At 43.0% G+C, this 24,718-nt stretch overlaps 1 protein-coding gene across 9 annotated transcripts in view; it reads right to left on the minus strand.

Moving 5' to 3' along the window:
- PNPLA4 (patatin like phospholipase domain containing 4) overlaps positions 502-24,718 on the minus strand; it is an 81,652-nt gene continuing 57,435 nt past the window's right edge. For 5 of the 9 annotated variants that reach the window (XM_021080875.1, XM_021080872.1, XM_005673387.3 and 2 more), the window contains one exon: positions 23,131-23,562. In XM_021080875.1, coding sequence (XP_020936534.1) covers positions 23,486-23,562 — 77 coding nt within the window. In that variant the 3' untranslated portion in view covers positions 23,131-23,485. Of the gene's footprint in view, positions 4,199-4,633; positions 5,155-5,661; positions 5,767-23,130; positions 23,563-24,718 lie in introns of those variants that run through there. The other 4 variants (XR_002340894.1, XR_001302515.2, XR_309176.3 and 1 more) reach the window with 4 other exon arrangements.

The following is a 24,718-nucleotide window of genomic DNA, read 5'->3' on the forward strand; positions in this document are numbered from 1 at the left end:
CCCCATTTTCAGCTAAATTCATTGTCTTCCTGTGTGTTCCGACTGCTTTTTCATGGGTTTCCCCTTTTTGTTTATATCACTTTTTCCTACATCTTTAAACTGGGGCATGTTAATTTCTATAGATTAAGAAATAAGTCTTATTATAGATTAAGGTAAAAATACATTTTCACAGACTTAATATTGGGAGAACTATCCAGTTCAGCTTCATTTTCTGAAATTTCTATTCTTCTTTCCCAATGTGGATTTAGCATTGGATAAGAACCAAATCCATTTGAAACATAAGCTCAGTGTTGGTCAAACTTCTTTACAAGTGGTTTGTATCCCACTCTATTAAAAACCCAAGCCCAGAGTTCCCGTCATGGCTCCGTGGTAATGAACCCAACTAGGATCCACGAGGATGCGGGTTTGATCCCTGGCCTCACTAAGTGGGTTAAGGATCCAGCATTGCTGTGGTTGTGTGTAGGCTGGTGGCTACAGCTCCAATTCGCCCCCTAGCCTGGGAACTTCCATATGCTGCAGGTGTAGCCCTGAAACGACAAAAGCAAAAAAACCCCGAAAAACCCAAACCCGTTGTTGTAGTTTGTTTGGGCTATTATAATAGATTACCATAGACTGCATGGCTTATAAACAACAGACATTCATTTCTCACGTTTCTGGAGACGAGGATGTCCTAGATGACACTGTTAGCAGATTCAGTGTCAGCTGAGAACCTGCTGCCTGGTTCACAGTCATCTCACTGTGTCTTTTCTCTGGGCTCTTTTATTAGGACACTAATCCCATGCATGGGAGCTCCACCCCACAACCTCATCACCTCCCAGAGGCCCCACCTCCTAATTCCAACACAGGGGGTTAGGGTTTCAACATGTGAAGTTGGGGTGTGGGGGACAGAAACATTCAGTCTGTGCCACACACATATTAATATCATAAAGCATTATGATGAAGAAATAAGAATGCCTTGGTAATATTGACTTCTTAGAGGAATACAAGCAGTGATATCCTATAAAATTTCAATATCATGTAGCTATGGGTTTTTTTTGGCTGCACCTGCAGCATATCAAAGTTCCTGGGCCAGGGTTCGAACCTGCACCACAACAGCAACCCAAGCTGCTGCAGTGACAATCCCCCATCCTTAACCCACTGCATCTAACAGAACTCCCTAGGGTTGCAAATTCTTAAAGAGGTATGCATTCTGGTTCCTAGTACTGGCATTATAAGAAAGCCCCATTTTTATATAAGCAACGTTCAAGCACCATAAGATTGTTTAGTTTGTGTTTGTACCTCACCTTTGGTGGGCAGGTGATGCCATGAAAAGATGAGGGCCTTGGGAGCCAGGCACATGTGGGCTCAGAAGCAAGCTGTCACCTGGGACTTTAAGTTGATCCCTTGTCCTTGCCACAAAGCTATTCCATCCTCTCTGGGACAGAGATAACACTTCCAAAAATATCTGTAAAGCACCTAGCAGAGAGGAAGGCAAGTTGCCCTTCAGAATAGCTGTAGGGATTGACACCCTCCCCGGGTCACATGGGAACTGCACTGACGCCTCTTCCTCGTAGCCCATGACCAATCAGCTTCAGAGATCCTGCTCGTTGATCTGGAGTGGAGTCTGGAGCGGCTTTAAGACAGAAGCTTAGACTGGGCAGCAGGGTGTGTGATAAAAGATGATGCTGAGAATCCAGTAAGGTTGAGGTCATGGAGAGCCCTAAGGTCGTATTCACTTAAAGGTGGGCTATCCCCTAAAGGGTGCGATCATCGAACATGTCCTTCCCTTTGTCTGGACATCTCTTGCATCTTCACTCAACCTCCCTCTTCTCGCTGCATTGTCACATGTCTTATACCAGTGCCCACATCATATCTTCAGGAAACATCCCTTTCCCCAGGATGGAACCCCTTTTATCTTTCTCTGAGGCTCTTCACTAGTCCTTTTTGAATTCCTGGTTCACCTCAGATGTGATGTTCTCCAGAAACCTTCACCAGCACCTGTACTTGACTTCTGGGCCTCTGAGTAAATTTTCATGGACTTAAATTCAGACTCACATCACACGACCCTGCAATGGCTCTTAAAAAAATGTCTCTTCCTCCCACAGATTTGGCATCCCCAACAGGAATGGCTTCACCCCACTCCCCAGCCTTTTGCCGCTTCTCCATCACTGTCTCTGGTTAATCCCACTCCCGTCCCCTGTCCAAGACCTTGGACTTTGCTTTGACAAAGTCACCCTCCTCCCTGAACACTCAAATACCATTCCTCACAGCAACACGCCCCAACACATACCAACCAAATGACACAAGAATGTGAAAAATATAAAGGACACGGGGCTGTTCTGGACACGCCTCAAATGAGCTGTGTCTACACCTTAGTTTATTGTTGTTTTGGCTACTGTTTACAACTTACTTTATCATTGTTTCTGCTCCTGCTGCCTAGAATTTACTTCCTTTCTCTTCCATTTCCTTTTTCGTGAATTTTCTGGTTTTCCCTAAAGATTATTTAATCACAGATACTGTAGCACTTAATTAATTTCCGTTGAGTATGGTCTCAAAATACCTAACACGTCAATGCAGGGTCTCCTGTTTTCCATCAGTGACTTCCTTGGCATATATTGAATTATTTGCCCACAGAGCAGGAAATATACACAGCCTCATTAATCTCTACTCAGTGTGACCCACAGCCCCCCTCCTCCCAGACCTCAGTGTGAAACTTAGTGAGTATCCAGCTTCATATATTATTTAGAGAGGACCACTGATCTATACAATTTTCCCGAGGTCAGAAGTCTGATGATTCATTGGCTCCACGTTCAGTTTGACTACAGCAAGAGTTTGCAACATGACTGTTTCCCAATGCCTGAGCCTGTTGGAGTAGGTTTCTCTGGTTTAGCCAAACACGCATGCCCTGTAGGCACAATAAATTGAAATCCATGTAACTGTTTGGCAAATAAATTCTCTAAGTATAAGGTAACAGCTGAACGTAAATCCCAACAACTATGTAGGGGAGAAAACTTATCCAGAATCAGAACTTATTTCATCACCAAGGCTTAGATGAAGACATGGATATTTCTAGACCTTTTGACAAGAGAGATGGACAAAGAAATAGGATATGTCCAGATCTATGTCCCACTTTTTTTTTTTTTTCCCCACTGTACAGCAAGGGGGTCAGGTTATCCTTACAGGTATACATTATAATTACATTTTTCCCCCCACCCTTTGTTCTGTTGCAGCATGAGTATCTAGACAAAGTTCTCAGTGCTATTCAGCAGGATCTCCTTGTAAATCTATTCTAAGTTGTGTCTGATAAGCCCAAGCTCCCGATCCCTCCCACTCCCTCCCCCTCCCATCAGGCAGCCACAAGTCTCTTCTCCAAGTCCATGATTTTCTTTTCTGAGGAGATGTTCATTTGTGCTGGATATTAGATTCCAGTTATAAGTGATATCATATGGTATTTGTCTTTGTCTTTCTGGCTCATTTCACTCAGGGTGAGATTCTCTAGTTCCATCCACGTTGCTGCAAATGGCATGATGTCATTCTTTTTTATGGCTGAGTAGTATTCCATTGTGTATATATACCACATCTTCCGAATCCAGTCATCTGTGGATGGACAGTTGGGTTGTTTCCATGTCCTGGCTATTGTGAATAGTGCTGCAATGAACACGTGCGGGTGCATGTGTCTCTTTTAAGTAGAGTTTTGTCCGGATAGATGCCCAAGAGTGGGATTGCGGGGTCATATGGAAGTTCTATGTATAGCTTTCTAAGGTATCTCCAAACTGTTCTCCATAGTGGCTGTACCAGTTGACATTCCCACCAGCAGTGCAGGAGGGTTCCCTTTTCTCCACAGCTCCTCCAGCACTTGTTATCTGTGGACTTATGAATGAGGGCCATTCTGACTGGTGCGAGGTGGTAGCTCATGGTAGTTTTGATCAGCATTTCCCACTGTTTGAACGGAACAAGTGCCCATTCCTTACTCCAACGTCCACAGGAAACTTCTCCTATTGCCTTCTTGGGCTTGCCTTCAAATACTGACATGAGCTCAACCCACTTCTTACAATTATCTGAATACTCAAGTCTTGGCTCGTTCTCCATTTTTTGATGTTTGCAAATTTAAAAATAAATAAAGTAGTGCCGAAAATAAATGCCACCCTCTTTACACACGTGGAAAAGGAAAGGTTCGTGGCAGTCTGAAAAATCCATTTTCTTTTTTTCACCAGGGACACTGAGAAAAAGAAAGCAGGTTGATCAGGGCAACTCTCCCTGTGAGCCTGTCAATGTTAGACCTCTTAGCAAACACTGAAATGCTAGGTCTTCATGGGAGAGTCCATATCCGTCCACTTTTAGCTGAATGTAACTGGCCTACTTAGTATTGTTGATGAGTTTAGAGATGTGGCCCCCCATAAGATGTTACATAAGTGATGCAAATATCTGAGAATGAAAGGAGATGTTTCATGCAAGTAAACAAGGAAGTCCCTTCTGTCCAGCTATCACTTAGAGACTTTAGATATTCAATCAGGGTCAGAGGGTGTCACATGAAACAAGAAAGGATTCTAGAAGTGTTGATGATTCCAGACCTGCTTTGCCTGTAGAGAATTCTAAGTAAAGTGTGATACGAGGGAAGGTTTCAGAGTGAATCTCCTTTGATAATCCAATGCATCTTATCTTTTTACTGAGTTTATACACACAAATATGTCATCTTTAAATATTTCATACCATAATGTTCACTTAGCTTTGTCATAGTTTCTTGGAAGGCTGACTGCAGTGTTGAAGGGTCAGCTCAGGGCCAACATGGGCCTCATGGGACAGACGATTCGAGCGTGAGACGGCGAGGATGAGATGTCAGGGGAAGGTGATGATACGAGAAGGATGGGCAGAGCTGGCGTTCTCTATTCCGTGTGTCTCTCTGCCTGCTGGCCGGGTTGGAGTCTACAGGGGAGAATATGGAATGGGCAGTCCCATTGGAATGTGCCGACCACCCCCCAGGACTGCAGTGGTGGTGTTCTCAAGAGGGTTGTGGAGGACGCAGGGGTCGTGTGTCCTTGGAAAATGAAGGCTGTATGGAGACCTTCATGAAACCATGGATGAAAGGCTACGAAGGCAAGAAAGTGCCCCCACACCTTTCCTGAGTCTTTGTCCGAGTGGAGTTGGAGTCTTGGTCTGAGTTGAGTAGAGTTGACCCTAAGATGGAGAAGATGGGAAGGGAAACGAGATTCTTTTCTTGTCCCTTTTCCTGTGTGTGTGTGTGTGTGAGAGAGAGAGAGAGAGAGAGAGAGAGATTATGGAATGATGAAGGGATGAGGACATCAGATTTTGGCTGATGAGGTTAGCATGAGTAGTTCCTTCTTCCTCAGAGCCACATAAGCCATTTATGACAACATGGGTGACGCGTGAGGGCGTTAGGCTAAGTGAATGAAATCAGAGCGATATGCCGTATGTGGAATCTTACAAAGCAGAGCGCACAGAGATAGAGACGAGAGCAGTGGTTGCTAGGTCTTTGGGGATTGGGGAAACGGAGAGCTGAGTGTCAAAGGGTACAGATTTCCAGGTATAAGATGTGGAAGTTCTGGGGTCTCATGTTCAGAACAGTACCTATAGTTATATTCTGTAGCATATACTTGAAAATATACATATACATAAAAAGGAAGTGGCCGTTATGTGAGGTGACAGGGTATTAACAAACTGTACCTTGGTGCCCATTCCTCTCTTCAGATGTGTCTCAAATCATCACATTATATGTCATCCAATCATCACTTCGACATTATGTTGTGTGTCCGTCATGTCTCCGTAAGGCTAGAAAAAAGGTTGAGATGCATGTCAGGCATCCAGGCAGAATGAAGGGAGAGTGGAAGGCATCAATCTAGCATTCAGGGTAGAGACACAACCTGACCACGGAAATACTGTCAGCAGAGAGGTGGAGTTTCAAGCCATCAGGCTCCATGAGATCCTGGAAGGAGTACATGTAGACAACACAATTGAAACATCCAAAGACGAGGCCTGGACCATCCATCACAACCTTTCAAGGCTGTGAAGGCAGGAAAGCAAAGGAGCCTGGGAAGAAACACCGGGTGATGCAGGGAAGACAGAGGCAGAGGGTGAGGTACCAAGGTATGCACTGGGGAAAGGGCCTGTTGTGTCAAATGATGCTGGTAGGTCTGGTCCACGGAGGGCTGACCTTGGCATTGCCTCCGGCAGCAGTACGGGTGTGAAAACATCCTGGCTTAAGAGCAAAATGGAAAAGAGACATTGGAAGGTGACAAATCACATCATCTTTTCCCCAAGGTGTTTTCATGGCCAGGGAAAAAGAAAATGGGAATAGAAAGAGATTTATGTTTTCCCCTTTTTTGAGCAAGTAAGGCTGGGACAGTCTAATCTACTTCGGAATGGAGGGATCCATTTCCCCATGGCTGTCTGATCAGGAGCGTGGAAGGGAGAATTTGGCGGGTGATAGAGAAGTCCGTTCTCTTGAGGAAGTGGGCCCGTTTTCATGAGATGGGAGCATGAATCGTCTGAGCCCCCAGAGGGACGGCGGATGGACAGAGAGCAAGGATGGGGAGGAGGAAGCCCTGGCCACGAGCGGTGGGAGGAGAAAGCAGGAGCCTTGCGATCCCTGTCCTTCAGAGTGTGGCATGCAGGCCACCAGCATCGGCATCCCCCGGGCATTATTCTGTTATCACCAAGCGCTCCTGCAGTGACCAAAGCAGAATCTGCACTTTATGTCTAGATGATGGCTAAGTCCCTTGTTCTTAGATGTGTGTGCTGAATTCAACAAGGAAGATGTTTCAAATCTGGATGCCCAGGCCACATTCAAGACTACTTCCATGGGGATGTTTTGGTGGTGTGACCTCAGCATCAATATTCTTCACAACTTCCTAGGTGACTCTAGCATGGAAACCTTCTCTCTCTCTCTTTTTTTTTTTTTTTTTTTTTTGGCTTTTTAGGGTCACACCCATGGTGCATGGAAGTTCCCAGGCCAGGGGTCAAATCGGAGCTGCAGCTGCCTGCCGACATTATAGCCACAGCAACGCAGGATCGGAGCCACATCTGAGAACTACACTGCAGCCCACCACAACACTGTATCTTTAACCCACTGAGCAGGGCCAGGGATCGAACCTGTATCCTTATGGATACTAGTCAGGTTCTTGACTGCTGAGCCACAAGGGGAACTCCCTCAATTTTGATGACTCAGAGTATGCAGGCAAGCAAATTAACTCAGGAACCCCCCCTGGAAGTTAATGACCCAGTGTTTAAACAGACCATCCTATAGGACTGTTTTGTCCAGCAGGATACTGCTGCCTGAGTGCAGGTGTAGGATAGACAGTGAGGTGGCTGAAAAAGATTGGGGTTTTGACAAGGAACACAGGACAGGAGGTGAGTTTCGGCTTACTACCCTGCCTGCTCTCTCCCTTTCCAACTGGAACAGCTACATTTGCGCTGTTCTGCCTCTTAGCGTTCTGAAAAACATTCAAACACGAGTTTTAGAGAGTTGCATGTACTCTTTGAACTATGGTTTTTCCTCTATATGCATCAGATTTTTCCCATCTCAGTTCTGCAAACATGTGATAATACAATGGATCCCCCATCCTGTGTGTGCCCATGTATGCACGGGATTCATTTTATTTTATTGTTCGAGCTTGAATAAACTAAAAAAAAAAAGAACATCAGGATATGTGTGTGATCCCAGAGGCTTGACCAGCAGGTCCCCTTTTTTTTGGTCTTTATTTCCCTTGTTTTTCTTTTATTGATTTATACAGACTTCCAACTTTCTCTAATATTTTTAACTCTATTTTGGCAATTCCTATTTTCAGGTATATTCTCCTCTTTTCTAAAAATTTCTACTTTATATGTTTTTAGGAAATTTTCTAGAAATTTCCAGTTTATATAATCTTCAATCTCTGTCTGCATCTTCCTTCCTTCCTTTCTTCCTTCCTTCCTCTCTCTCTCTTTCCTTCCTTCTTTCTTTCCTCCCCTCCTTCCCTCTCCTTTTTTTCTCTCTCTTTCTTTTAATGGCTATGATGATGTACCCATAGCATATGGAAATTGCTAGTCCAGGGATCAAATACAAGCTGCAGCTTCATCCTGTACCAACACTGGATCCTGGACCCAAAGCACCATAGTGAGAACTCCTGTATTTAGTCTATCTTTCTTTCTTTCTTTTGCTTTTTAGGGCCGCACTCGCAGCATATGGAAATTCCCAGGCTAGGGGTTGAATGGGAGCTATAGCTGGCAGTATACACCACAGTCACAGCAGTGCAGGATCTGAGCTGCTTCTGCAACCTACACCACAGCTTATGGCAACGCCGGATCCTTAACCCTCTGAGCAAGGCCAGGGATGGAACCTACGTCCTCATGGATGCTAGTCAGATTTGTTGACCGCTGCGCCATGACGGGAACTCCTGTATTCAGTTTCTGATGTCTCATTTTGTTGATTTCCTTTACTGCCTTTTCCCTGCCTTTTCATTGAATATCATAGAGTCTTATCTATTTCATTGTTTGATTCAAAGACAAATTTCCTGGGCTTATTTATAATTATTTGGTTTTCTTTTTATTTTTTTTATGAAAGTAAAAATATACATGTAACATGTTTCTAGTTAGACATGTTTGCATGAGACAACTGAGTCTGTACATATGGGAACAGTGAGGGAGAAACAAGTATTAGAGACAAGCTGTGTGACATCTGATAGGTCTCTGCAAAAATGCTTCTTATGCGAGTTCCCTTATGGCCTGGTGGGTTAGGAACCCCACTAGCATCCATGAGGATACGGGTTCAATCCCTGGCCTTGCTCAATGGATTAAGAATCCAGCGTTGCCAGGAGTTGTGGTGTAGGTCACAGACGTGGCTTGGATCCCACATTGCTGTGGCTGTTGCTTAGGCCGGCACCTGCAGCTCAGATTCAACCCCTAGCCTGGGCACTTCCATGTGCTGTGGGTGCAGCCCTAAAAAGGAAAAAAAAAAAAAGTTTTCTTATGCTTTCAATGTGTAGATGCCATCTACCTTTGGGTATTTAAATTGGCCTCATAGTATAGTCTTGCTTTAAAAATCGTTATTGACGTATAGTTGATTTATACTGTTGTGCTAATTTCCTTCTGTACAGCAAAGCCATTCAGTATATACATATGTATATACAGTCTTTTACGTGTTCTTTTCTCTTATGGTTTATCACAGGATACTGAATATAGTTCCTTAGGAATATAGGAGGAACTTTTCCATCGTATATATACTAATTTGCTTCTACTAACCCCAAATTCCCAGTCCATCCCACTCCATCCCACTCCCTTCTCCTTGGCAACCATAAGTCTGTTCTCGAGGAGTCTGTTTCTGTTCTGTAGGTAGGTTCATCTGTGCCTTATTTTATTTTATTTTTATTTTTTAATTTTTTTTGTCTTTTTGCTATTTCTTTGGGCCGCTCCCGCGGCATATGGAGGTTCCCAGGCTAGGGGTTGAATCGGAGCTGTAGCCACCGGCCTACGCCAGAGCCACAGCAACTCGGATCCGAGCCGCGTCTGCAACCTACACCACAGCTCACGGCAACGCCGGATCGTTAACCCACTGAGCAAGGGCAGGCACCGAACCCGCAACCTCATGGTTCCTAGTCGGATTCGTTAACCACTGTGCCACGATGGGAACTCCTGTGCCTTATTTTAGGTTCCACGTAGACGTGATATCATAGGGTATTTGTCTTTCTCTGACTTCACTTCACTTAGAATTGCAACTGACAGGACTAACCCAGCCAGAACCCAGAATGGGACTTGAACCCACGTGCCAGGACTCGAACCCAGCCTAAAGCTGACTGGGACTTAAACCCATGGTTTTAAATTAGACTCACTCACCCTGTGTCTGGATTTACTGAGGTTCAGGTTCTTCATGCCTCTGCAAAGAAGGGATTCATTGAGAGACAAAGTGATAGGCAAGAAATAGACGTATTAAGATAGGACGCTTGTGAGAGATGCAAGCAGGCATGGAGGCTCTGCCCCGAGGATCTGGTGGGCTCCAGTTTTATCCTCCAAGGGGAGTGGGGGTGGGAAAAGCTGCCTCTTCCTTGCTGGGATGAGTGGCTCCTCCTTAGTATCTGGTAAGGTGTGTATTCACATGAGCAGAAGGGCAGTCCTCAAACTCCTGCCCTTGGTCTGAATCTGCAGGCAAGCCTCATCCCATCCCCCACCCAGTGACCGGAGGCAATTCTCGCACGTCCACTAGCCCATCGAGCCTGCCTTGTGCTGACGGCTTTCTTGAGCAATTATTAAGTTACAGTGATCTCCCAGGGTCCCCTAGGTTTCCCTCTCCATCTATGGTCCCCTATTGGGACTTCTACAATGACCTGTGCCTAGTCCATTCCTATCAGCATGAGAATCTCTAGTTGCATCCACGTTGCTGCAAATGGATATTAAATGGTATTTGTCTTTCTCTTTCTGACTTACTTCTCTTAGTATGAGAATCTCCAGTTGTATTCATGTGGCTGCAGAGGGCATTATTTTTTCCCTTTTTGGCTGAGTAGTATTCCATTGTATATAGGTACCACATCTTCTTAATCCATTCATCTCTCAATGGACATTGAGGTTGTTTCCATGTCTTGGCTATTGTGAATAGTGCTGCAGTGAACATAGGGGTGAGTGTGTCTTTCTGAATGATAGCTTCCTCTGGATATATGCCCCCAGAAGTGGGATTGCTGGCTCATTTGACAACTCTCTTTTCAGTTTTCTGAGGAATCTCCATACTGTTTTCCATAGTGGTTATACCAGTTTACATTCTCACCAACAGTGTAGGAGGGTTCCCTTTTCTCCATACCCTCTCCAGCATTTGTTACTTGTTGACTTAATGATGGCCATTCCGACCAGCGTGAGGTGTCACCTCATTGTAGTTTTGACTTGCATTTCTCTAATAATTAGTGATATTTAGCATCTTTTCATGTGTGTACTGGCCATCTGTATATCTTCTTTGGGAAAAAAGTCTATTTAGGTCTTCTGCCCCTCCCTTTTTCTGAGTTTTATGAATTTCTTGCATATTTTGGTGATAAAGCCCCTGTCTGGGGCATCATTTGCAACTATTTTCTCCCATTCTTTAAGTTGTCTTTTTGTTTCATTTATGATCTCCTTTGCTGTGCAAAAGTGTTTTTTTTTTTTTTTTTTTTTTTGAGTTTCCTTTCCTGTCCAAAGGGTTTTGAGTCATATTGGTTTATTTCTGTTTTTACTATTATTATTCTAGGAGGTGGATAAAATGAAATATTGCTGTGATTTACATCAAAGAGCATTCTGCCTATGATTTCCTCTAGGAGTTTTATAGCATCTGGCCTTATATTTTTAGGTCTTTAACCCATTTTTTTGTGTTAAAGAATATTTTTTTTTTTTTTTTTTGGAGATTTTTGTTGTTGTTGTTGTTGCTATTTCTTGAGCCGCTCCCGCGGCATATGGAGGTTCCCAGGCTAGGGGTTGAATCGGAGCTGTAGCCACCGGCCTACGCCAGAGCCACAGCAACGCTGGATCCGAGCCGCGTCTGCAACCTACACCACAGCTCACGGCAATGCCGGATCCTTAACCCACTGAGCAAGGGCAGGCACCGAACCCGTAACCTCATGGTTCCTAGTCGGATTCGTTAACCACTGTGCCACGACGGGAACTCCCAAAGAATATTCTAATTTCATTCTTTTACATATAGCTGTCCAATTTTCCCAGAACTACTTATTGAAGAGACTTTCTTTGTTCCACTGTATGTTCTTACCTCCTTTGTCATAGATTAGCTGGCCATGGTTGCTTGGGTTTATTTCTCGGTTTTCTATCCTGTTTTTTTCTCTTTTTGTGTCAGTACCATTCTGTTTTGATGACTGTAGCTTTGTGATATAGTCTGAAGATGAAGCCTGATTTCTCCAGTTCCATTTCTTTTTCAATATTGCTTTGGCTATTTGGGGGTGTTTTGTGTTTCCCTACAAATTTTAAAGTATTTTGTTCTAGTTGTGTGAAGAATGTCATTGGTAATTTCATAAGGATTGCATTGAATCTGTAGATTGTCTTGGGTAGTATAGTCATTTTGTCGACATCGATTATTTCAATTGAAGAGCATGGTATTCTCTCCATCCACTGGTGTCATCTTTGATTTCTTTCATCAACATCTTATAGTTTTCAGAGTCTTTTGGGTTTTTTTTTTTTTTTGTCTTTTTGCCTTTTCTAGCGCCACTCCTGCAGCATTTGGAGGTTGCCAGGCTAGGGGTCTTATCAGAGCTGTAGCCACCGGCCTACACGAGAGCCACAGCAACACCAGATCCGAGCTGCGTCTGTGACCTACACCACAGCGCATGGCAATGCCAGATAGTTAACCCACTGAGCAAGGTCAGGGATTGAACCCACAACCTCATGGTTCCTAGTCAGATTCATTAACCACTGCGACACGATGGGAACTCCGAGGTCTTTTCGTTCTTTAGGGAGGTTGATTCCTAGGTTTTTTATTCTTTTTGATGTGATGGTCAATGGGATAGTTTCCCTAATTTCTCTTTCTGTCCTTCATTGTTGTATATCAAAATGCAGTCAATTTCTATGTATTAATTTTGTTTCCTGTAATTTTACCAACTTCACCGATAAACTCTAACAGCTTTCTCGTAGTATGTTTAGGATTTTCTAGGTATGGTGTTGTGTCTTCTGCTAACCATGATAGTTTCACTTCGTTTCCAATTTGGATTCCTTTTCTTTTTCTTCTCTGATTGCCATGGCTAGGACTCCTAAAACTATGTTGAATAAGAGTGATGAAAGTGGACATCCTTGTCTATTGATGAAACACTTTAAATATCTCATGTTAATACAGTACTTACAACTGACAGTATCTTTCAACATACTACACTCATTTAGACCTCCCCACCCCCCATGAGAAGGTTGAGAGACAAAGAAGATAAGAGAGTCTGATAAAGGGCAGACTTGTCTTTGCATCTTCATAGCAGTCATTGTTTATATGCTTTGACTCTGTTTCCAGAGCCCTTTCTCCTTTTCTATAATTATGGAAACAGGGTGGATCTACCTCACAATGTCTCCTGTGAAATCCGTCCTGCTGGGCACCCTTACCCTCATACATGAGAAGTAAATGTACAACACTGCAAATTTACTTTTCTGTTCTTCAACTGCCCCGTCTACAAAGTCTTAATAATGAAACAGTCGCTAAGCCACGGGGTGCTGTGAGAATTAAGTCAATTAACACCTGCAATCCTCCCAGAAACCGGCTTCCAAGCACACAGCAGACACCTGCTATTATTACTGCTGCTGATAGCATATTATTACCATTGAAAAGCACATATTTTCCTTGGGGGAACCAATTGTTCACTTGTGAGGCATCTTCAATCTGTAATAAAACCTTTTGTTGGCTCCCCATTGGAGCAGGGAGCCATCTGGATTTTCAAGCAATGAGGAAAGTCCAGTTAACCTGCCTGCACCTACCCACAGGCTCCTAGGCTTTCCTGCATCAGCACTGCGCACGCACACACACACACTCTCCCTCTCTCTCTCTCTCTCTCTCTCTGGTATGCTCTGTGGAGGCAGAGATAGTCACAATTCTCCCTCAGGGATGATGGGGCCATTGTGATGATAAGTGGTTTCTCCTCAGTAAACAGGAATTAGTGTCAATGGTGGTTTTTACAAGCATCACTTTTCATACATTAGCTTGCTTCAATCTTTATTATTATAAACAAATGGTTTCTTAATTCCTCAGTAGGCATTTTGAGTATTTATCTGACAATCTTTGCACGTTCTGGAAGTCCAGTTGGTGAATAAATGGCTTCAAAGGCTTTGAAATAAATAACCTTTCTGAAACTTCATTAGTTGATACGATAAGCAATCCCTGACCTTATAATACCATACTTTGATAGATATAAGAGATCCTTTTAATAGGAGTTTATTTGAATGCTGTGGGGTTAAACATCTGTGCTTCAGTAATGCTGAATAAGAATATATGAATGAAAAGAGAAAATGTAGCCCCTTTCCACACAGATTCCTGGAAGGATTTAGGTCCTGAGGTAATGATTTTTCTTCTGTGTATCTCCATAACCACTGGTTCTAAGAAAATGGTCACTAAAATTATTTTTTAAATATTTTATGATTCAGATAAACCACCATGGTTGGGAAAAAATTAACATGAAAAATTGATTCAAATTTGCTCACTACATTTAAGATGAATTTTCCTTAAAATTTGGTAAATCGAGTATATTGAAAGGCAATATAATTAAATCCTATTCTTGAATTATTCACATTTTCCTTATTTCTGTCTCTTAATCTGTCAAGAGCAGAAAAACAGGCTATATCTTCAATAGTCATGTTTCTGTTATTTTGCAACTGTTTTTTCTTTTGTAGATTTGTATTTTCCCAACTCATTAGTTCCCATTTTTATCTATGCTTAGGTCACAGAGCTTTTTCCATTTTGTTCACGTTTCCTTTTTGTAACTAATTAAGTTTAAATAATAATGAACATACCTTTGATTTTGTCTGTTTGCCTAATGTGGACAGTTTTTACAAGTCTAACCTTGCCCCAAGTCACATCTTTGATGAAATCCCACATGGATCAATATTTAGCCATTTCTGGAGTTCCCGTCATGGCTCAGTAGTTAACAAACCCCACTAGGATCCATGAGGACACAGGTTCCATCCCTGGCCTTGCTCAGTGGGTTAAGGATCCAGCGTTGCCATGAGCTGTGGTGTAGGTTGCAGATGAGGCTCAGATCCCGAGTGGCTGGGTGTAGGCTGGTTGTTGTAGCTCCAACTAGATCCCTTGCCTAGGAACCTCCATATGCCATGGGTGTGGCCTAAAAAAGACAAAAAGACCAAAAAAATATATATTTAGCCGTTTTCGATCAACAGCATCCCCGTTCCCACTGTTTTGCTTTTCTATTGTGTCCTAGTCATCACATCATTCTTCTAAAGGAGATGAGCAAATGAATGCAGCTGATAGTTTTTTTTCCTCTTTAATTCGACATCCAGCTTATTAATTTAAAAATGTTTGTTTATTGATGCATTCTGGAACCAAACAGAGGTGACTGAGGAAATGGCCAATACATAAATAAGCATCTGAATCATAAAAGCTACTTCATGATCAGGGCAGTGTGGTGTTGGCAGAGGCATCGACAAATGGAGGAAACAGAACCGAAAGCTGAGAAATGGACCGTCACACATAGAGTAAACTGATCTTTGACACAGGAGTAAAGGAAATACAGTGGGGAAAAGATAACCTTTTCAACAAATGGTGCTGGGACAACTAACTGGATGCACATGTGTAACAAAATAATCTAGACAGAGACCTTACACCCTTAAAAAAATAACCTCAAATGCAATGTAAACCTAAATGCAAAACTCGAAACTTCCTGGATGACAACGCAGGAGAAAAGCCAAATGACTTGGAATTTGGTGATAAATGTTTTAAAGATAACACCAATCCATGAAAGAAAAAACCGATGAGCTGGACTTAATTATAATCAAAGACTTCTGCTCTTCAAACGACTATCAGGCAAAGGAGAAGACAAGCCACAAGCTGGAAGGAAATATTTGCAAAAGGCATTTCATAAAGGACTATTATCCAACACAGACCAAGAACTTTTAAAACTCAACAGGAAGACAAACAAAACAACCTGATTTTCAAATTTGCAAAATATCTGGACACCTCAGCGAAGAATACGTACAAGAAGGCGATCATCGTATGAAACGCATGTTCCATATCAGACGTCTTTAGGGAATTGCAAATTAAAGAGATATCACTGCACAACTCTCAGAATATTGAAAAATGCAAAAAAAAAAAAATAACACCAAATGCTTCCACAGGTATGGAGCAAGAGGAACTCACATTCATTTCTGGGGGGGACACAAAAAGCAGTACTGCCAGTTTGGGAGACGCTTTGGTGGTTTCTTACACAACTCAACATACCCTTACCATATGAATTGGCGATTTTGCTCCTGGGCATTTACCCAGAGGAGTTGAAAACTGACGTCCTACAAAAACTGCACATGGATGTTTGCAGCATCTTTATTTACAATTGCCAAAACTCGGACATAACGAAGATGTTCTTCAGTTGGTGTGAGGGGACACACGCTGTGGTCCATCCTGACGGTGGATTATTCAGCAATAAAGGGAAGTGAACTATCAAGCCATGAAAAGACGTGCAAAAAGCTGAAAAGCATGTTAGTAAGTGAAGAGGCTACATACTGCATCATTCCAATGAGATGACATTGTATTTTATTTATTTATTTTTGGTCTTGTTGTCTTTTCTAGGGCCGCACCTGCAGCATATGGAGGTTCCCAGGCTAGGGGTCTAATAAGAGCTGTAGCCTCTGGCCTACGCCAGAGCCACAGCAACGTGGGATCTGAGCTGCGTCTGCAACCTACACCACAGCTCACGGTAACACCGGATCCTTAACCCACTGAGCAAGGCCAGGGATCAAACCTGCAATGTCGTGGTTCCTAGTCGGATTTGTTAACCACTGAGCCACGAAGGGAACTCCTGAATGACATTTTAGAAAAGGCAAAACTATGGAGACATTAAAAGAAAAACTACAGAGTCTGTTTTTTTATTCAAGTTGCTTTACACTGTGTTATTTTCTGGTGTACTAGGTAATTCCGCCTGTGTGTATTCTTTTCCAGATTCTTTTCGATTGTAGGTTATTTCAAGCTACTGAATACGGTTCCCTGTGCTGTCAAGTAGGACTTTGTTATTTATGTGTTGTATATATGAAGTAATGTGTATCTGTTAATCCAGAACTCCTGGTTTATCTCTACCTCCCTTTACCCTTCGGTCACCGTACAGTTTATGTGCTTTTATGTATGTCTAGGAGTCTATTTCTTTTTGCAGTTAAATTTATTTTTATCATTTTTTTTCAGATTCCACACATAAGTGATATGATGCTTGTCTTTGACTTCTGTCACTTAGTAGGATCATCTGTAGGTCCATCCGTGTTGCTGCACACGGCATTACTGCATTCTTTTTTATGTCTGCTTGAAACAAGACAATTCAGGTAAGTGTTTTGAAGAAAATGTCTGCAGCTAAAATGATAGCTTTGTAGGTAGATGGGGCACATTTTGATAGGTTATGGGTGTCTTCTCCAAGTCGTCAGGTTCCTCTTTTGGGGGGTGAAAGAGGTTTGCTGCTGCTGTTGTTATCAAACTGTGTGTATGAATGTATGTGTGTGTTCAGGTCAAAGAATATATTCAGAATATTGCTTCTGAAAAAATTAGTGTGATTTTTTTTAATCCCCTAACATATGATCCTTTTGGCAAAATCAACATTGCATGTACTTGCAAAAACAGAAACAGTATTCTCTGCTTCTAGGAGTCACAGTTTAATTTGTATCTATTAACCAACATCATTGATCACAGTGTACACAGGGTCTGCATTTTCATTTATTTCTGTTGACTCACTCTGTCAAAGACTGGGAAATGCTAACAGTATCTCTGCATTTCCAAAGACATTTTGTGAGAACATTTCAAATACATTTGGATGCTTTGTCATTCACCTCATAAATATTCATGACTCTAAGACGTCCATTGACATTTTATCTTAATTGAGACGTGCTTTCAAATTTTGTTCTTGACATAGTTCAGTCTCATATGTTTGCGCACATCAAACTTTCTTCCATCTGAGACGTCTTGTTTTTTAGAGCTGCTTTTTTGTGCAGGTGAATTGGGTCAAGACTTGGAACCTTCATTTTTTATGTATTTCAAAAAAGAGAACACTAGGCAGAATTTATTTAAAATCAATCCCAGGTTATTAAAAATAAGGAAAAATGAAAAAGGGAGAAAGATACTCACGGATAACCTTTCCTAGAGTGATTAAAACAAATGAAACACCAACCAAAACACTAAATGCAATCACCATTCAATATATACTAATTTTGAAAGGAGGTGGATGGCATAGTCCAGCTCAAATTTTTTAAAAAAAGATAAGTAAAAAGGTTAATATAATTTTTTTTGCATTTTTAAAATTATAGTTGATTTATAACGTTCTGTCAAATTTTGCTATACAGCAAAATGACCCAACATTAATATCATTAATATACCCATTTTTTTTTGGTTAAGATATTGATACTTAATTTTTATTCAAAGTGCTTTCACGTGTCTAATGAACTCACGGTTTCCCTTTTATTTTGACTGTTCCACAGCATATGGAGATTCTGAGCCAGGGAATCAGATCCAAGCCACTGTTGTGACTTAACGCAGCACCTGTGGCAATGCCGGAGCTTGAACCCACTGTGCTGGGCTGGGTATTGAACCTGCATCCCAGGGCTCCAGAGACACTGCTGATCTGTTGTGCCACAGTAGGAACTCCACAGCTTCCATTTTACTCTCGGATACAAATCAACCTCAGAGTCTGTTGTCCCATGCATGCCTTGTTTTATCGCATTTATATATTTCACTTGGCAAATTGGTAAATGCATTTACACTCTTAGAGGTTTAAAATTAAACACATGAGCGTTTAGGTTTTTCGATGTCTGTGTGAAAGGCACACAGATTTCATTTCACCACCATGATCATATTGGAAATAGAGATCAAAATTATATATACGTGTGCAGATGACAAGAGCACAGCTTCTCTGGCCACGGTTGGGGCATGTGGAAGTTCCCCGCCCAGGGCTCGAACACGCACCACAGCAGCGACGTGAGCCACAACAGGGGCAATGCCGGATATGTAATCTGCGATGCCACAAAGGACCTCCAAGAGCATACTTTTAAAACGGTCATGTAGTTTTAGGAAGAACTTAGGAGTTTGATTCCTAAACATCAATCACAAATACCCTATATACTTGAGTTTCAAATCTGAAATAAAAAGAATTAGATGATTGCCACTCTAGGCAAACATAACGCCCTTTCCTGCAAAGACGTCCACGTCCTGATTTCTAGAACATGCGAACACGTCCCCTTGGACAGTAGAGGGGAGTTAAATTTGCAGATGCCTTAAGGCTGGTGATGAGCAGACCTTAAACGGGGGAGTGGAGCCTCGGGTCATGTAGGTGGACCAGTGGACTCATAAAGGTCCCTACATGTAGAAGTGGGTGGCAGAGTTAGAGTGAGGCCACACCAGGGACTCACCAGGTCCTGGCTGGCAGTGAAGATGGCAGGAGCCACAGCCCAAAACAGGCGATCCACCTGTATAAGCTGGAAAAGGCAGGAATCAGATCCTCCCATGTGGCCTTGGGAAATGACCTCAGCTTTGCTGATGTCTCGACATTCTGACCCAGGGAACCCAAAACAGACTTCTGAACTCTGGGACGGTGAGTTCCTCTGTAAGCATCTATCATTTCTCCTGTTCATCAATGTTTACTTTGTAGATTCACTTGCCTACAATTTAAACATCTGCCTAAGCAAACAAACTCGGGGGCATGGAGAACCATTGCCGAGGGGGAGGGAATGGGATGGACAGAGAGTCTGGGGTTAGTAGATGCAAACTATTGCATTTACAGTGGATAAGCAATGAGATCCTGCTGTATCTCACAGGGAACTATATCTAGTCACTTGTGATGGAGCATGCTGGAGAGTAATGAGAGAAAAAGAATGTATACATCTATGTATAAGTGGGTCACTGCTGTACAGCAGAAATTGACAGAACATTGTAAATGAACTATAATAAAAATTTTAAAAAATAGTTAATGAATTCATAAATATCTGCCTAAGAGCCAGGAGACCTTCTGGATGTCCAGAGTGGGTACACTTCTGTCCTCACAGCAACAGAGTGATGGTCAAATCAAGAAATGGTTCCTGGGGAGGGGTCACCCTTTGTCCAAAGCAGCTCTTCAGGGACTTCTTTCAAAGTCACCATGCTGAGCGCAGAGGGTCCATTTTTAGAAAGGTAGCGGAATCCCCGGGTCTAGAGCTCAGTTGGCAACATTCTGAGTTCTGCTCACCGTGGTCCTTGCTGGCTCAGGTCCGTGCCATGGCTAGATTGAAATACGATGATAACAGCTTCATTGTTGTGCTTTCCGTTTTATTATTGTCTTTGCGTCCGTGGTCGTCATGAAATGAGGCACACATCTGAAGTTAGCAGAGAGGCTCCGTGATAATGACTTCTTTTCGGCATCATTGACTTTTCTCATTTAATCAATAATTTCATTATTCTCTGTGGGGCTTGATCAAGCTCCCCCTTCTCTGTGTGTTTGTGTATCTCCAGGCTTCTTGTTTTAAAACATTACTTCCTGTCAAAACTATTTATGTAATTTAAAAATATGATCAAGCTCCATGCTTATTTCCTGTTAGCAGGCTGTCTTGACGATATTATGCAGTATCATTTAGATGTGCAATTTTGACAAATGCCCCCAACACTCCATTGATTTCTTCCATTACATTATAGGCAAAGACATTATTGGTAGCAACGATGCTGAGTTTTGAAACACTGTTCTCACGAGCAAATACACGTCCTGACTTTGCCTCTGTTTCAGCACCTGGTGTCAGATACAATGCCTTTTGGTAGCGCACCACAGGGCTACAGAAGGAACGCAAAGTCAAAGAGGTTCTATAAGGATGTTTTTTTTTTTCAGTACGTACTGCTCTGCTCACACCTAAGTGTCCCAGAAGGAAGTTCCCAATGTGGAAATAGCCACTTGTGAAACTTAAGAATTTTTTTAGGGGGAAAATGTGCTTTTGGTTTCTCTTTTATAAGAACCTTTCCGCCTAAGAAATGGTGGCCATCCTTTTTTCCTTGAAATATTGTTTTCTTTTTTGGCTTTTTAGGGCTGTACTTGCAGCATATGGAAGCTCCAAGGCTATGGATCAAATCTGAGCTGCAGCTGCGGCCTATGCCACAGCCACAGCCATGCAGCATCCGAGCCACACCTGCAACCTATACCGCAGCTCACAACAACGCCGGATCCTTCACCCACTGAGCAGGGCCAGGGATAGAACCTGTGTCCTCATGGATACTAGTTGGGTTTGTTATTGTTATTGCTGAGTCATGACGAGCACTCTGAAACCCTCTTTATGTTTGATTATACTGAGTGAGTTTACCTAGTTGAAGGGCAGTTCCTTTTCACTCCTGCCGTGGCATCTGTGTAGAGAAGGGTGTTTCTCTCTGTGACAGTCCTTCCTGCCATTTGTCTTCACGTATGTCTTTTCCAAACAAAGGATTCAGAGTTTTGCAGGCTCACAGAAACTTCTTCCACTACAAATCCTCTTCTACCGAACGGCGTTTGACACCTGTTTTTCACTTCTATTCTTCTCCTATCCTCCCGTGTGTCAAGGTGACTTCAACTGGAAGGTCTGTACAGGTCATTAATTGAGCAATAGAGAAAAAGTCCATTGCCATTTTGGTCCCCAAATGTCCAGATGACATTTTGCAATTGAAAAATCTAGAAGGGCACTGGTCTGTATTCTAAGATGAAAGGAAAAGGAAGCCGTGTCTGCCCTGGCTGGTGTTCCTGTTTTAAAGATGAACTGGCATCTGCTATTTTTACAGGAAAGGTAAGAAGTTTGTTGGGCCACCATCCTACCTCATGTGTGTGATCCTGATAACTTCAAAGTCAGTCCTCTCTTCCCTTGATAGAGGAATTCATTTTGCTCCAGGAGATTAAGTGAGAGAAAAGCTGAGAGGGGATTCGAATTTGGGTTTGTCTCTTTACAAAGTTTGGGTTCTTGTATCTGTCTTCTCTCGTCTCTTCTGTCTGAGAATAAATACAGTTAACTGGGGAACTCCTGTCACTGAACGGTGTGCAAGGATTCAGAGACAAACCACTGAAACCTCTCTCTTTGTCCAGGAAAACCTGAGAGGATGGAGTTAAAACGGATCCAAACAGCACAGGCATTTGAGAACCCGAGATTTCAAAGCGGGCGCCGACGCACAAGGCAAGATGATGTTTACGATCCATCACGGGTTCCTGAAACGCTTAAAGGTAATTAAAGATATAAAAAGGAGAGATGGAAACACAAAACTGTTACAAATATACAGCACTGGAATTGGTTGCTTTTTCCAGACATTGCATGACTTGCAGACTCTTGTCTATTAAAAAAAAAATGAATAAAGCAAGTCAAGAGAGAAAGGCAGCTTAGGAAGACAACGATGCTGTAAATGTGAAAGCCATCAAGGGTGGGGACTGGAGGGGAGAGAAGGAAATGTAGTCGAGGGGGCCTTCAAGAAGGTCCTCCGAAGACAGAAACACGGTCTGGAGTGCTGGGTAAATCTCACCATTTTATGGGCAACATCCTAGCACAATAGAATTCAACTGCAGCCTCTCTCTTGGAGATTAATATCTTTGATTTGATTTTGCAGAGAGTGATGAATCTGGAATGGATGTTTGGCAACACCCTCGAGAAAGCAGTGTTTCTCCTGATACACCTGCTCTGATTATTTGCTCACGTGGCTGCACAGATGAGCCTGCAAGGGACAGAGGAGTCCAGGGTGGCTGGATCAGGGCATCTAATGCATGGAACCTCTGAAGACTTTGTTTGACCAAAGAGTGTCTTGGCATTGGTTGGTCTTCTGGTGTTGGTCGTTACCGTGAGGTTTTGAAAGTCACCCCTTCTGCAACAAGGCATTTCAGGAAAGGAAACAGGATTCTTGTATACAGTAAGAAAAAAAAAACAAAACAACACAATCTTAAAGGTATCCTCCTTCTGGGGAAAAAAAATTGCAATTTTTCATCTTAAAAACGATTGGAATTGCAAGGCAAGCGGGGACAACGTCTTTTATGTGTGTCTCTCTGTGAGAGCACACAAGGATAACAGGAGAGCATAATGGGTATATTCTAATTCTAGTGTTAGAGAAGGTTTCTCAACCTTGGCACTAGCGACATCTGTGTCTGGATCGCTCTTCGGCTGGGGAACGTCCTGTGCCTCAAGGATGCTGAGCAGTAGCCCTGACTTCTGCCTGCTAGATGCAGTGGTACCCTCTCTAGGTGACACACCAAAAATGACGCAGCCTTTGTCACTAGCCTCGTAGGGGGACAGCAGCGCCCCAGTTGAGAACTACTATGTGGGAGGGATAACATCGTTTCTTATAATTTCTGCTGTTGGAGACATTTGTTTTCCTTTTCTCATGTTATTTATCGTCTGGAATCTTCCTGCCCTCACTTCCTAGAAAATATACGTTGCCTGAGAGAAGGGATCGTGTCCACTTTGCTTAGCATACGCAGGTCGTATCAGCTTTAAGACCTAACTCCTTGAATACAGGATAGAAATCAAAACAAATCTGCTTATGCTTTGAGTAGGTAAAACATGCTGTGATCTCATTTATAATATATTTAAACCTCTCCAAGTCATTAAGCGTTACATTAAATGGAATTTCATGGATTAGTGAAATTTGCAAACAATAAAAATCCTTCACGTTGGCCAGGGTTCCTCTCTCCTAATTGGTAGAGAGGAGAAATAAGTAAGAAACCTATCAGATATTGTAACTGCTTTGTAATGTATTAACTGAAGAAAACTCTCCAGAATCGAGGCATTTTGTCAATTGAGAAGGAAAAAGCAATGCACATCTTTAGACTGGTTGTCTGGCTCTGCTTACTCTTCCACGGGTTGGTCTGGGGATTGAAGTGATGATGGGTTCTCACTTGCGGGAAGCAATCAATGGTGAACAAGCTCAGACTTTAGAAGGAAAGGCAGTAATGAGGCCAGCTGCGGGACAGGCTACACTCAAGGAAGCCGAGGGGTGGAGCGCTGGAGAAAAATAAGGGCGTTATTATTATTAAGCCCAGTACACAGGGGTGTATGGGTGTGAGCGCTAAACTCAGTCCGAAGATAGACTTGGCAGAACTCGAGGCCAGAAGCAATAGTCCCAACTGCTATCTGAAATTGAGCATGTTTGTTTATGAGACTGGCATGAGTGTTGGGAATTAGGAAACAGCAAGCCGAAGTCAGAGATGGAAGTCACAGACAGGCGGCAGCTGTCCCTGGGGGTCCCAATAGCAGAGAAACCTGCCGTGGCTGGGAAGGGGGAGGGGGCAGGAAGTCACCCTTCCTGGTGCCACGGCTTAAACCTGCATGCAGATGGGTAGCCTTGGGGCCTGCATGAATCAGGGCTGTGAGGGGCTGATGGTGGAATGGTCTAAAGAACCTCATTTGAGGGAGTAGGGGGCATGCTTATGTTCTCTTAAGACTTCAGCAAGTTGTAATAGAGCCCGAAAGTGAGGAATGTCCAGCTGCAGTGTGCTTATTACTCCAGCCCCTGCGGGCGGGGCCCTCTCCCTCAAAGCTCATTGTGAGGTCAGACACACATGCACTGCTGCTGCTGTCAGGGGGGCCAAAGGGTAACTCTGTCCTGTTGTTCTGGAAGGAGGGGGAAAGGCAAGCAAGGAGGAAGAAAAGAAAGAGGGAGCTGAGGTGAGAATGTAACACAAGGCAAGAGTATACTTTGTATAAACATCTGAGCTCATTCATGGATTTTATGCCACTAAGGTTAAAAGTACAGATTGCCCAGGTGCAAATCCAAAGTGTGGGCAAAGTCATTTCCTGTAACAGTTTCATGGATTCCACTATGTCCTCAGGGTACAGAGCCCGCCCCGGTATTTTTCAGACAGTCACCCAGAATGGAAGCATGCTTCCGCTGCCTGTTGCCAATACTGCAGTTCCCGGAGCAGACAAAACACCATTGATGAGCTCCTACAGAATGCCACTTAGTAAGAGTCCTTTCCAGTCGCAAAGTGATGTCGGCTCTCGACAAATGTAAGGTATTCTGTCTTCTGTGAATACAGATGCCTTTAGCTGCACTTCGTGAGAACAATTCTTCCCCAAATATCCCCTCAAGACAGAACCTTCTGCCACCATATTTCATGGCTAAACAACCCAACAGGGAGTTTCCTCTCGCTGTGTCTCA

This window comes from Sus scrofa, chromosome Y (genome assembly GCF_000003025.6).
Source record: "Sus scrofa isolate TJ Tabasco breed Duroc chromosome Y, Sscrofa11.1, whole genome shotgun sequence".
Lineage (NCBI taxonomy): Eukaryota > Metazoa > Chordata > Mammalia > Artiodactyla > Suidae > Sus > Sus scrofa.